Raw genomic sequence first — 14,773 nt, 5'->3', positions numbered from 1 at the left:
AAAAAATATACTTTTTCTACCTTTCAGCTTTCTAATAGTGCAAACGGTCACTGAGATTATCCGCGGATGGACGGACAAACAAACTATAAGGGTTCCTAGTTGACTACGGAACCCTCAAAAGCGGTAGTTAATAAATTTAATAATGTAAATCATGGACAATATTTCGATTAGTTGAAATTTCCCCCTTTCGAAATTGACCCGGTGAACTACTTCATACCTTGTAAATATTTCAGCTTCCATTGCCCCATCGCATGTTTTTTTTTAACTTAAATAAAAATTTGCAATAGCTATTACGGTAAGTTAAGAGTTTTAAACATGCGTACAGACTACGTTCTAATAAAAAATTGGCATTTTAAATAACTGACAAATAACCAGATAATACATTGCGTAGAAAAAAATTAATTGCTTATTTCTAGAATACATATTATGTTGGTGTTGTTGTTTTGGATGTTGAACAGTATTCAGCCGCACTAAAATTGTATTAATCTTAATTTAATATTATTAACCTTTTAACCGGCAGAAATGTTTGATCGAGCGTGCTCGTGTCGCCACCGACAGGTATTGTACCACGCAGAGTAAGGTTGGCATAGTTATGGGAGTTATAAATGGGCTGTAAAAACCAAATCAGATCTTTGTCTTATTTATCAGACTATGGCGGAATGAGCTGGATATGTGATGTCTTATATATCAGACTCTGGCGGTTAAAGGGTTAATAAAATGTCTATGTCTAAGCGACATGCAAAAATTGTTTTTTTTTTTTCGATTTCGGGTCGAATATTTATTAGCTGAAACTTTACTTCTCTCACTTTCGAATGCAGTGTAGTAATATTATACTAAACATTGCTTAACAGAACGCAAGAATTTGCAAAATTTACATACACTTACATTACAGTAGCTAAATGCCATGTAGTAAATATAATATTATAACTTATAGGTTAAGCTTTGACCACAGCCACAAATGGCATATTCATGAAATACTTGATATAAAACTACTATAATACTGTTGCTTTAATACCTTATTAAACATTTATTGGGTGTGTTTAACGTTATTGGTCATAATTCATAATGCAATGAAATGCACAGAGTTATATTGCTGTTATTATATTGTAAGTTAATATTTTACTATTTGAAAATCCAGTCCTCATATTATATTTTATAAAAGGGAACTTGTCTGTATTTAAAATAAAATATCTTATTCTATGCACGAAAAAAATCATCAGATAATTTTGAGAAAAACATGGACAAAAGTTATTTTTAAACCCACTTTCTATTTTATAAGTCGGAGAGAAATATTATATAAAGTAAATCAATTGACCGTGACGTCACTCGGCACAATTTCATATACATTCCATATTCAAAACGTTCAAGTTTGTTTTGACAGTTCATAAAAAGAAGCTGATTTGACTAGAAGGCAAGTAGCCTTATATTTGTTATGATTGACCATAAGTCGTTTCAAACAGGAATTACAAATATTTTATATTAGGTACCTAGTATACTTGGCATCTCATCAAAAACTGGCGACTGACATCATAACTCTATCTCCTTCACACCTACTAAGACCAGACAAGAGTGAAAGAGATGGATGTGTGGCGTTCCATGTCCATGTCCATAGGGTCCTCATACGTCATGTGTAAATTATACAATAAAGGCTGTTCAAGTTTAGAGATAAGCTTCAATTGCATACATTTCTGCTTGAAGGTGAGGAAACCGAATAATTTTAACAGCGTATTCCTGTGGCCCGTTTCTCGAAAGGTACAAGCCTTGTATTAAAAGTGTGTTTCCATGACAACCCATACGATTTGACAGTTCGCGCACTTGTAATACGAGGCTAGGCACTTGTAATCTACCTATCCTTATTGATAGATGTCAAAAAATGTTAAGAACCACATTACAAAATTAGTTTTCAATAAAAAAAGACAAAATTCATTATATAAAGGTGCCAGCCTGCCAGATTTACAAATAACATTAACTTTGAAGATGAAATCACATTTGAAAAAAAAATCTAAGTCAATTTTTTTTGGACGAGTATAACTCGGTTGACAAACATTTTTTCCTTTTTTTGTTCCCAGAAATACGTGGTTAAAACCTTTCGGGGTTCTCACGTTACACCGTATAAAGTAGGAATTATTAAAGGAAATTCAAATGTAAAGGACCTTTTTGAACTAGGACTCTTAAGGTAAGGAAAGTCACATATGACCATAGTGGTCAGTTAGAGTGGCTATTATGGAAGGATCATTACGTAAATCGATTTGCACGCAGCGACAACGCGCCTGCATACTAATACTTGTATCATTAAAACTGAATTAACCATTTACCTATGGACGTCAAGAGTTGGCAGAAGCTGGGATTTTCCTGTAGTGGGAACCTATTTTACTTGCCAAAGTCACATGTGTAATATATACAGGGTTGGTTTGTGCACTGTCCTGCTTTTAGAGGTGCCTATTAGAGGTACTGCATCTTCTGTAACAATGTGACATTATGGACGATGGCTACTGCTGCTTGGAATGTCAAATATTTGTGCAAAATCACTGCATCATCAGCATCACTAATACAGACGGCGGCATTAGTGTAGTAGAATTTTAGCGTTCATACTTAGTAAAGTAGCCTATAGCATTTCGGCAAATATTAAAATTGGCGTTGTTCGACGTCGAAATTGAGCTTTCCGCCTCCTATATATGATATTTCTTGATACTTTCTCTCATCATTTCAAAGCAAAAGAGTGAATTTCAAACTTCTTCAGAATAACTAAAGATTTTTTTTTCTTGTTACAGACTTGGCCGCCATCAGACAGCTGCTAGAAAGCGAGACCGGCGGCACAAACTGTCCCAGCTGTAACATGCCTTTCGACAAAGGCAAGAAGAGAAAGCTGATCGACACCTGCGGCCACGAGCGGTGCTACGCCTGCATGTTCAGAAACGAGGCCTGCCCGATCTGCGCTCGGAACAGCCAAGGCAGACGCACCATGGAACGATACACTCCTTCCCCAAAAACCCCTGAAGATTACAACCCCACAAGGCTACCTAAGCCTCCGAAACAGCCCACCAATTTAGTCCAAAGCTGTCCGACGCCACCACATACGAGGAGAAGATTCTTCCTGAGTCCTAAATCGCTGAGGAGTCCGTTCGCTCAGCGAGCGTCGAGACACAGCTCCGAGAATCATGTCCCTCTTTCAGGTAATACACACATTTACATATATCAGTAGCCTTAAGAAGACGGAGCCAAAAGGTTTCTATCTCATATGTATATCGGAGGCCGATCGTTCCTAGATCATGAAATTTTTAGGAATTTTGTGAGGCTTGAAAATCATTGTCACTCTGCTCTTTAGACATTTAAATCAACTTAACAGAGCTCACACCTATCTATTGGTTACCGGTAATACATTACATTTTCGATCGGCTTCCGACAAAATTTAGGTTTTGAAGGGGAAGAATTAATAATTTATAAGTTACTTAGCACTACAAGCAACTGTCCAATCACGGTGCGTGTTAGATCATATTTTGATCTGACAAGCAAGATATACCTAATAAAGCCCGAGCTTCATTCAGTTTCAAGACACGAGGCCTATCCGCCATCTTTGAATTTGCATATCGCGTAAATGGCCTACGTTCGCGCCAACATGCTTGCGTAACGCGTTACTTCATTGATGCCGAATCTCATTCACTTTCCTGTGGCTACCATGAGATTAAAATACATTACTCGATAGCGGAAGAAATCACGAAAAAAATATATAATTTTGGTTCTAGTAAGTGACGGTTTGGGCGCGCTGATCGCTTTCTCCCTTCGTCGTCTTCTTCACACTTAAGTATTGTGTTGTCGATGGAGACATCTCCAACTTGTCCGATCCTCTGCCAACTCCTTAATATTTCTCCCTAAAATGAATATTATTTTCCGTGATGTTTAAACTTTTGAGTTATTTATTAAACGTCAAAATCTTTTAGTAGAGGCTCTAGAGTGGATCCTTGGTGGAGACAGTTACGACAGGCGCGCCTACGTCGCCGGATGTACGTAGGGTGCTTAAGGACCGGTCTGGCATAAGGATAAATGTATAGGTATCCACTAGATACAGCAAAACAGATGATTCGCGCGAACCATTGTTTATGGGGGCAAATTCTATAAACGGAATTGAAACCAAATTAAAATTTTGAATTCAGTTTTAACACAAAGTTGTGATTTTCAACATTATTTATTGTGAAGTGGGAGGCTACAAAAACTTTGCAAATCTACGGCCAAGCAAAAGAATTTAGATGTGGCTAATAAATTTATTGACCTACAGCATGAGTTTATCATGTTTGCTAACAATTTTAAAACCAGCAACAAAATTCGTTTTGATAAGAACTGATTACTAGAAGCATCGAGACTTGTAAAACCTCGACATCTATAGGATGTAGTCTACGTGCACGAATATTTATTATCTTAGGTATATTTTGCAACAGCGCAGGCGGCAAGCCGGCTACGACTATCTGTTGCATTTTCTATTTCCATTAATTATATCATTCCTGCCCACCCAATTTCTTGGCAAGATACTTGAAATATTTCACAGCTAGCCTAATGAAAACTATTAGTTTCAATTCGTTGCCCCTTTATTTCTTGCCTTAATCTAACTGTTGGTGGGAACGTTTCTATCTGTCAGCATTAATAAATTTGTCTCGGCAGCATTAGCATTTGCTTAAGTCTTAGGTAACTTTGGCATTTATCATTCGCGTCTAGTGTTGGTACAGACTTGAGTCTTTCGAGACCTCAGTTTTTAGACTGAATTATTTATGTCGAAGCTCAACTTGTTTTAACCTTGTGAAGTCCTCCGTAAAAATAACACAATATCTAGACAAAAATTGGCATTTAAGACAATTTAGGACATTTAAAAATAAATCAAATATCTCTTAGGAATATGTTCCATCAGAAATTGTAGAAGACCTTGTTACTGGAAAGATAGAAAAGGATCGAAGAGGAAGGAGAGCCTCATATATCTTTCAAAATACAGTTCGACCACTTTTTCCGATTTACTTATGACAAGAGTTGCCATGATAGGACTGAAATCCTCTTGAGCTTTTTTCGCTGCAACAGCTAGTCTTGACTTAAAACAGCAGTTATTTATTTACGAAATTTCAGTTGCTTAATGTTGACTCAAGACTCGATTCTCACCAACACTATTACCACCTGTGTAGCACCAAAGTTGCCTAAATCTCTATAGATGTTCTTACAAGTGCACAGACTGAAACAGCTTGTAACCAGGTACATTATGAACAGCAATATGAACGTGCAACACAGACACGACAAGTATATTGGCCCTGTCAGAATCACCGTGTTATATGGCCAATAATTGATTGGGTTGACCTTTTGAAATATAATCATTGGCTCCTTAGCGTACGAAAGGTCCACTGTCTTAAAATAAGATTTAAGAAGCCGATCATTGAATAGGCTGGCGTATCGACTCAACCAGATACTAGACAGAGGATATTAGTATAGTTTAAGTGGAGTACGTAAGAATAGGAAAGAATATAAATAACATTCACTGGCACAATCAATTTTGGGGATCCAATCCAATACCTCCCAGCAGGAGTCTAAACAACTGGCGCCCAACTTTCAAAGGAGGGTTTTTAGCGGCGGTTTTCTATGTGTTTTTTTGGTTATATTTAGCTGAGGCTATCCCACTAGTGGTATATTTCAACAGGGCTCCCCAAAGAAGACACAGTCAGGTGTTTAACAAGATCCCACTCCTCGGTACCGCAGGATCTCAACAATTTTCCGGCTTTTAAGTGCCCAGAATTAAAGGGATATTATAGTATACCGAGTGGAACAGGACGATGGACTTTTATGTGCACGGGGAGTTTTCAGCTAGACAGTTTTTGCTGGCCAAATTCTACAAGCTGGTATATTACAGGACTCCCGGAGGAAGGGCCCAGGAGCGCGGCCTGGCACAGTCTGGTGTTTAACAAGATCAGGTCGTTGTGGTCGGCTCACTCGTCCGTGCCGCAGGGCCTCAACCAGCTGACAGGCAATAATGTTGTTCAGTATGGAATGCGGGTTGTATTTGTTAATTAGAGAGTTGGTGGTAAAGACTGTCAATCAATGTTTCAAGTCGCTCTATAAATAATCTTTGCCATTTTGAGATTCGGATGTCAATTTAGGTGACACATTTTGGTTCAATTTTAAAATAAAATAGTAGAATTTATTTGCAGAATGCATATGTCGTAGAGACAAGGTTTCAACCATTAGTGCAGGTACCAAATTATCAGTTCCATAAGTTAGGTAACTTTTTAGTGTTTTGATTGACCTTCTGTTGACTAAACACAAGAAAATAATTATGATTTTTAAAATCAATTAATATCATTACACTCGCTAAAGTGCTAAACGCTACAATGAATTGCTTGAAGGATTTTAATTTTTAACCTGGACTCTGTGAATTGAAAGAAAATGAAACATCACTAATTGCTAGACAACAAAACAAGAATGAGTATCACAATACATGATGATTGACAATCTTTACAGTACTCCTATCTCTGTCATAATTAAATAACGAAATATTAAACAAACGATTAACTATTTCTAAATGCAAATATATTTAAATCTAAACGAAATAGGGCCCGCATTCTTGATTTTTGCACTTGCCTGCGGCTTGCATATTCACAATCAGACTGCTCGATGCACTGATACCGGTTTTCGTGTTTCCGATTGCATTTTGTTTGGTTTTTTTATTTTTTGTTGTTGCCATATTACGTCAGTAGGTCATACTTATATGTAGAATGATAGTCATATAGTCTAACAAAACTATTATTCGACAAAAATGCTTGAAATGCAAATTTACTATGGAAGTACATAAATTGCTTTTAATTAAAAATGTAGTTTCATGAAATTTATTTATTGTTGAAGAGTGACTGGTTTTTGTAAAATTTTATGAAACTGCATTTTATAAATACAGGAAATTGTTATTAGTATGACCTACATACCTATTTATTTGTGTCTATAGCTGAAAATATAATGCTTGATTTTAGGGTTGTTTCATATCCATAAAAGCAAATAACTGACTGTTTTTAACTTCATTGTCACATTTAAAAATGCATCCAAAGTCACGCTTGGCCTAACAAAAGTGACTTGTGATTTTTATAACATCTTTTGTTGTCAATGTTATAATAACACCGGCATGCATAACTCATGATGACGATATATAGAATCAGATTCTGATTTCCAAAATTGTTAAGGATGTGATATTATTTTGATTTGACGGGTTTTACGATCTTCAAGGTCGTGTTGTTACAAATTAAATCTTGAGGTAGGCAATAGTTTCATTTGCTATTGCACAAACGATTTGTATCTTTAATAATAAAACTACCGTGAGACACCTGACATAATTAAACATGTATAATCGGGTAGGTAACTCACGTGAAATTTTCGAAGATCGGTCGACACTCGACATGTTTCGCTCCGTAACGAGGAGCATTTTCGATTATCGACAATTTTACGGGAGTTACCCAACTTTACATGTTTAATATGATTTGAGTATCTTGGCTGACTGTATACTCAGGTGAGACTGTGCTCATGGTTAAATATTCTACTTTACAACAACAACAACAACAACAACAACATACAATCACGCCTGTATCCCATAAAGGGGTAGGCAGAGCACATGAAACTACTAAAGCTTCAGGGCCACTCTTGGCAAATAAGGGGTTAAAAGAAAACGAAACTGTGGCATTGCAGTGACAGGTTGCCAGCCTCTCGCCTACACCACAATTTAACCCATATCCCATAGTCGCCTTCTACGACACCCACGGGAAGAAAGGGGGTGGTGAAATTCTACTTTAACCAATAAAAAATGGTTATTTTAGACTCCATCTCTATGACCCACCATCGAATAATCGATACAAACCCCGAGATAAGAAATCGGTGACAAAAATAACATACCCAATCGTGGGCGAAGATTATATCGATAACGAATCGATGTAAGGATCATAGATAAATAGAATGGCTCTCAAAATTGTAAATGTAAATTAGTTTTATAATCTGTGGAAGATATAATTGGGAACATGATGAAGATTACATATTACATGTTGATTTGGAGGTTGTGTTACGAAATGACGGTTTAAAATTGAATGTAACTCGTACGTATAATAAACCAATTATGGAACCTTGGCTAGTTGGTTTTGTTATGATTTTCAATTAGATTCATTATAAATACTTGTAGCCCTCGGGCAAATTTATGCGGCATTAGATGGGGTCAAAGTCAAGACCCACTGATTTGCTAAAAATGTTTTGAACGAAGTACCTACTTGGTGTTGATCCCTTTGTGGTGACCAACTGTCTACCTGCTAGTTTTTAGACAGAAATAAATCGTTCTGCCTTTGACCCGGCGCATTGTATAGGTACGTTTTTCCACTTTCTCCAGATGGACTAATCCATATATTTTTCACATTGTAACAATTTGTAACAATTTTAAGTAGGTAATAAAGAAAACGCTTACCAGATGCAATAAAATATTAATGTTTCTGAGGAATTTAGGTGCGCTGAACTCAGTTGAAACTTAAAGAATTATTGTAATACTACTTCTACTATTTACTTGTTGTATTCACGATCTATATTGAATCGTAGATATATATTTCTATCGCTCTTTCTTATTATTACATACGACAGAGCTCGCTAAGCCACGAACTAGCGATTGGGCCCGTATTGCTACATAAATACCTCTAGGGCCCCATCCGACGCCCAAGACAAAACAAGCAGGACAATCGTGTTTACCGCATAATTGTCCGCCCGTACATAGCCATGCTGCCAATTCACTAATTAGATAAATAAATGCTTAAGATATTTCCCACGACAAAGTCTTAGAAGTCTTAGAACATACAACTGAAACACCTATTCCGTCGTATTTGTGTGAAAAAAATAAAACAAATAACATAATAAAAAAATGTGACAGACAGACAGAGTCGCACCATAAGGGGTTCCTTTTATACCTTTTTGGTCATAAAAACATTTACATAAAATACTTACAAATAAAACAATGACCTAAGTATTCGTCGTGAGTAAGGTGGTCATCAGAAGGCTGACCGCATTGCTTCGCTGAATAGCAATGCTGATCCGTTGAGCGAAATATTGGTCAGCCAGGTAGAAGCATCTACAACGCGCTTAGACAGCTCAAAAATGTCTGTAAAATTAAGGGCGGGTGAATAAGGTTATATGTACGAAATTACTCACACATGCAAATAAAATCTGTGACGAATTTCATAGAGACATCTAAGCTAACACAATCTCATTTTGATAAACATAAACGCCTATGTCTAGGTATCATTAATCCTAAAACAGTTAAATCTTTTTTCAACCTACTCAGAGCAGATTTGCAATAACATAGCTATTAATCGCCTATATAAGGTTCAGTACATAATAAGTCGGATTAAATCGAGGTAGGCACTCGCTTAATCCTATTGCAAAACAACTCGTTTCGCATTCGATTAATGATAGTTTTATTCGATTAGTTAGTAGTTGAAGGTATTGGGATTAATTAATAATGATATTTGTATGCTTATTTGTATACCTAGTATTAAATTATAGAACATGAAATGAGAAGGCGAAAACGCGGATAGACCCTACATCTATACTTTGTGGTGGAGTCAATAAATACTTTTTCATTTTCATTTTTATCTATTGAATTATCAACTTTAAAAATTTAATTGTTGAATAAATTCCAAATTCGAAAGTCGACTAAAATCTCATTAGTATGAACATGCGTACGGATGCGTATAGCTTTTCAACGCGTAAGCGTCTTTATAGGTACTAACGAGCGCGTCCGCGATCGAGAGATTTGGGGAAACCCTTACTGTTTGTAAGTAATATATGATCGAAAATGGAGATGGATTGGACACACTCTTTAGAGAGGAAAAGAAATAACCCAAGCATTGCTCTCGACTGGAAACCGCAGAATGCAAGCCGTGGCCCCGGGCTATGTCCACTCATGGAAGCGGTCCGTCGAAATTGTCGAAAATTAGCTACGAGCGGCTGGTTTGAGCTGGAGTGAGGCCACGATGGTCGCTGAAGATAGGAAGGCGTGGCGCGAGCTTGTGAAGGCCCTTTGCACCTCTGGGGAGTCTGGGGTGCCTTAAGACTACAACATATACAGCCCTGAATTCGAATTTATTGTTCCGAAATGTTCTTTTCAAATATCATTTGTTAGTATATTCAACGCGTATCTAAGTAGCATGTCTCCAGCAATGACGTGTCATGACATTTCTGCCATCAGCATTCAAGACAATTAATAACGAATTATATTAAGTAATAATTGCACCGTTTAATCTGTCACTTGGAAACGAGAGCGAATGAAATGTGGGCCGAAGGCTGTCCCGATTCGGCCAGGTCTCAAGGCAACCGCCCTCGTCTGACTTTATAGGTTGATAGTTATTTCGATTTTCTGATCACTTACTTGTATACTAGTCGCCGTCAGATGTATGGGAGCGGTCAAGGCGCTCTCAAATATCTAAACATGCCACTATTATCAAGTAAGTTATTATTATCATCATATCAGCCGAAAGACGTCCACTGCTGGACATAGGCCTCCCCCAAAGATTGCCACAATGACCTGTCCTGCGCCACCCGCATCCAGCGGACTCCTGCAATCTTCACCAGGTCATCAGACCACCTTGTGGGGGGCCTACCCACGCTGCCACTGCCACTTAAGTTTAGCGATTCGGAGGGCTATTTCGGCTTTAAGTTATACGGGTATGAATAACGATAACGATGTGTTATGTAAGTTCTCCCATTGGGTCTATTGGCCCAGAGTAGTCTCTAACGTACCTATAAAAAAATCTCAGTAGATCTATCTACATCTACTGGTTGGATCTATAGAGAGTGAAGGTCATCAAGGTAAATAATTAGATTGCAGTCAAAAACTTTCAGAACGATAAAACGCAACAATTTGAGCCCAAGAGGAGGTTAGGGCTAACCTTATTAGCTCATAAAAAAATGTATGTTTGAATACATTAATGATAGGCACTTCTTGTTTTCTTGCTTATTTAATCCCTAATAATAAACGAATAAAAACCTGATTTGAATTTCGTACACTTCGTCACGTCCTTAATTCGTGTCCTCATCCATCAAACTTAAAAAAAAACTATTGTCCCCATCCATCAAATAAAAAAATGTCTGACATTTTTTATCAAAAGCCATAGCCGTCCTTGGCATTGATCAGCGAACCATGAGACATTCACACCGATAATTATTTAAGTGACGTTATTGTTATATTATTTATACACCCTGTTTTTATTGAGTTCCGTTAATTTAAGGGAAGGTTCTTTAGGTCAATTACAATTAATTTTTCTAAGAAACTAGCATCGTAACTCGATTATCGATTTTTTTAATCAATTTAATTACAGAACACGTGGTAAGGGATGCCACACGTGTGGCATCCCTTACCACTTCCTTATGTTATTTGTTTTGAAATTTGCCGTCAGACACTTGACGCTGACTTTAATGTTATGATTATCTCCTCCCTCTTACGGAAGGCCGTAAGAGGGAGGACCTTAATCATACCATTCGCAAAAAAATTTTTTTTTCGAATTTAACGAAAAGCGATATACAGAATGGTTCCTCTAAGAACAAATTAAATTATTTTCATCATCATAGAAAATATTTTAACTTGTATTTTTTAAGTAGTAACACTACTATTATGTTATAAACATTAAATAAATGTCATATACAAAGAAAAAGTGACCAAGGCCTCCAGTGTTCCGAGCTGGAATCGAACCAGCGTACTCCGCTTACCGGGCGAATGCCTGAACCACTCGGCCATCGGTGCACGAAGGCAAGGGTCGAAATTTCCAAGTATATGACATTCCCGAAGGCTCGTGGCGCCCTCTGCCATCCCTGAGGTAGAACAGTATGGTTCGACCTCCTAGCTGAATCAACTCAGGTGATTACAAGCTAGCGAAGAGAGATGGCGCTGCCATTCATACTCTAAGAACAAATTAAATTATTTTCATAGAATGGTTCCTGGTGATGAACCTAACTGCATGTTGAATTTAACGGAAAACAATGAAAACACGGTGAGTAACAGCATAATCAAAAATCAGAAAGAATAAATCTAAAGGATTATGTTGGGCGTACGTATTTACGGTGAGTCCTTGACGAATAATGAGCTTAAGAAAACAATAAAAAAACATCTTAAAATACAAGGTGTTTCCAGGACCAAGGTTCCAAGGATGAAAAGGAAGGAAATGACACCACAAACCCCCCCAAAAAATATTTTCGGGTCATGTGCCAAACAGCCTGTATAGGTAATAAGTACCTAGTTATAATTTCGTCTAGCCTACTTACATAATATATTATCACCAAATCATCATTATATGCAAAATGATGAACGTCGATGATGATAATGAAAGTGATGAAGATCATTCTTATTATGAGTCTTGAAAACTGCGTGAATTATATTTTTGATTCACTGCCTCTGTCACTCTGTACCAAGTTGTATTCCAATAAAAAAACAAATTTCCTACTGCTTGTTGCTAATAAAAAGATTTTTTTTTATTATTGTGAATGTGCTTACTCTTGACCACAGACTAGCCAAAGGCAAAAACGTTGCCTACGATGGAGTGAGCGCGCCCAGAAGATGCCTGCCTGTGTTCACCCTTGATATAATCATGATCATCGATTATCTAACACAAAGAAATAAGAAAGGATTTTCCAAAATTCACCTCCTAAGGAGGTCAAAAGCCTCACAGGAAGATTCCTTAAGACATATGACTGAATACGTGTTACAGGTTTTTTGAAAATTTAACCCCTAAAAGGGTGAAAAGGGGGTGATAAAGTCAAAAAATCAATATGGGTATCGTTTTTATGGTTTATCGGGTCGCTGATCACGATAAATACAAGACTGACTGACCGACATATCAACGCACAGCCGAAACCGCTGGTCCTAGAGACGTCAAATTTGTCAAGTAGGTTCCTTATATAGTGTAGAGGAGCACTAAGAAAGAATTTTCCAAAATTCACTTCCTAAGGGGGTCAAATGGGGGTTCAAAGTTTGTATGGGGAAACATTTTATAATTAAATTACTGTTGGTCTAACAAAGGTTCCTTATAAGAGGAACTAAGAAAGCCTGAGAAGAAGTTCAATTTAAATATACACTTCGGCACCATTGACATAAGCTACAGAAAATCATTTTGTCTATAATGTAACCTTAAAAATTGAATGCTGATTAGTTTGTCACTGAATACAATGTGATGTGTGGTGATGTAATGGGTGTCTCGAGTAACGCCCTCTGGTGTGTGATGGTGCAGGTGATCGGGTTTATTATGTGTCGCTGTCGATAAAAAAGGCAGAATTTATGTATATTTAGTTTTCGGTTTATCTACTAGCATCTACTTACAATGTGATGTGTGGTGATGTAATGGGTGTCTATTTACTGCGTAATAATGTAAAATTGATAGTTTTAGTCGGCAAAATGCTACACTTTCCGTCATCTAAAAGACTTATTAAGTTCAGGATTCGATTAGGACATCTTGTGTAAAGTTCAGAAGTTACAACGAGAAATTTATTATCGTGATGTTATAATATGTAGAACCATTGTTCGTACGTACCTACCTTTATCAAAATTTAGAGAACGAAGTGAAACGTGTGTGAAACGAATGTTATCAGATAAGTACTTATAGATGCAAAGTACATACCTACTTAAAGATTCGAACCCAAAGCAGTATCTTGAGAGCTACACATCCCCAATAGAGCCTTAATAATAACGAACAATCCACATGTAAAAAGGTAGTGACCGTGCCTGCTAAGCCGCGGTCCCGGGTTCGAATCCCGGTAAGGGCATTTATTTGTGTGATGAGCACAGATATTTGTTCCTGAGTCATGGATGTTTTCTATGTATATAAGTATTTGTATATGATATATATCATTGTCCGAGTACCCACAATACAAGTCTTGAGCTTACAGTCAAGTAAATCCGAAAAAAAAAAAATTATTTAATCCTAATGCTACTAAAAAAAGATAATCACTTCTTACATATAAATATATAAGTTCCTTGCAAGATTAAAATCTAGGCGTATTTTTATGTACTTATAACTCTTTAATTTGTAGTTTCCATAAATTAGACATTAAATTTAAACCCACAGTCAAATAACCGAACAAGACACAGGTTGTATTGCTCAACGTTTAGGAGACACGTCGGTACAGACAGACAGAAACCATCGTATCGTAAATAATAACCGCTAACGCCCACGTCGGAAACAATTAACTTGAGTTGAGCGCACTACAGTTAAGTTATGGCAGTTGTTTAATTTACGATCTACGTGTACATAGTATACCAATATCTGGGCGACCGAGCTTCGCTCGGTTCTATTTTAATATATCACGTCTTTAGATAAAAAAAAAACTCTTAAAAATACAAAAACAAAAAAAAAGACAAAAAACAAAAACTTAATTTCTGGCCGGGATTCGAAATGACACCTACGATCTATCTGTACATTAGACCGAACTCGTGCGACTGAGCTACGCGGAATTGCGAAATTAAGGACCATATTTTACGTTTACAAATGCGAAAGAAAAACTCAAGAAAACTGAAAATTCGCGTTTTCCGGAATCTAAGGCTACGCTAGATCGATTTTTCACCCCGAAAACCCCCACAAAACAAATTTCAGCGAAATCGTTAGAGCGGTTTCAGAACCGGTATATATAAATAAATAAATAAATAAATAAATAAATAAATAAATAAATATACAAGAATTGCATCGTTTAATAGTATAAGATAAAACCACCTAACTATAGTGGAACCCATCATTTTAGCAAACAAAAAATT

General features: G+C 36.9%; 1 protein-coding gene across 1 annotated transcript in view; it reads left to right on the top strand.

The window, feature by feature from the left end:
• The window catches only part of LOC125229449 (protein TANC2), a 440,488-nt gene that overhangs the window by 409,834 nt on the left and 15,881 nt on the right, over nucleotides 1–14,773 (top strand). Inside the window, exons 5-6 of the mRNA XM_048134289.1 lie at nucleotides 2,772–3,173; nucleotides 5,879–5,992. Of these exons, the coding sequence (XP_047990246.1) occupies nucleotides 2,772–3,173; nucleotides 5,879–5,992 (516 nt within the window). The remainder of the gene's footprint in view (nucleotides 1–2,771; nucleotides 3,174–5,878; nucleotides 5,993–14,773) is intronic.

Source organism: Leguminivora glycinivorella, chromosome 9 (genome assembly GCF_023078275.1).
Source record: "Leguminivora glycinivorella isolate SPB_JAAS2020 chromosome 9, LegGlyc_1.1, whole genome shotgun sequence".
NCBI lineage: Eukaryota > Metazoa > Arthropoda > Insecta > Lepidoptera > Tortricidae > Leguminivora > Leguminivora glycinivorella.
Note: the sequence above shows the minus strand (reverse complement) of the source record. Positions and strands in the feature narration are given on the sequence as shown.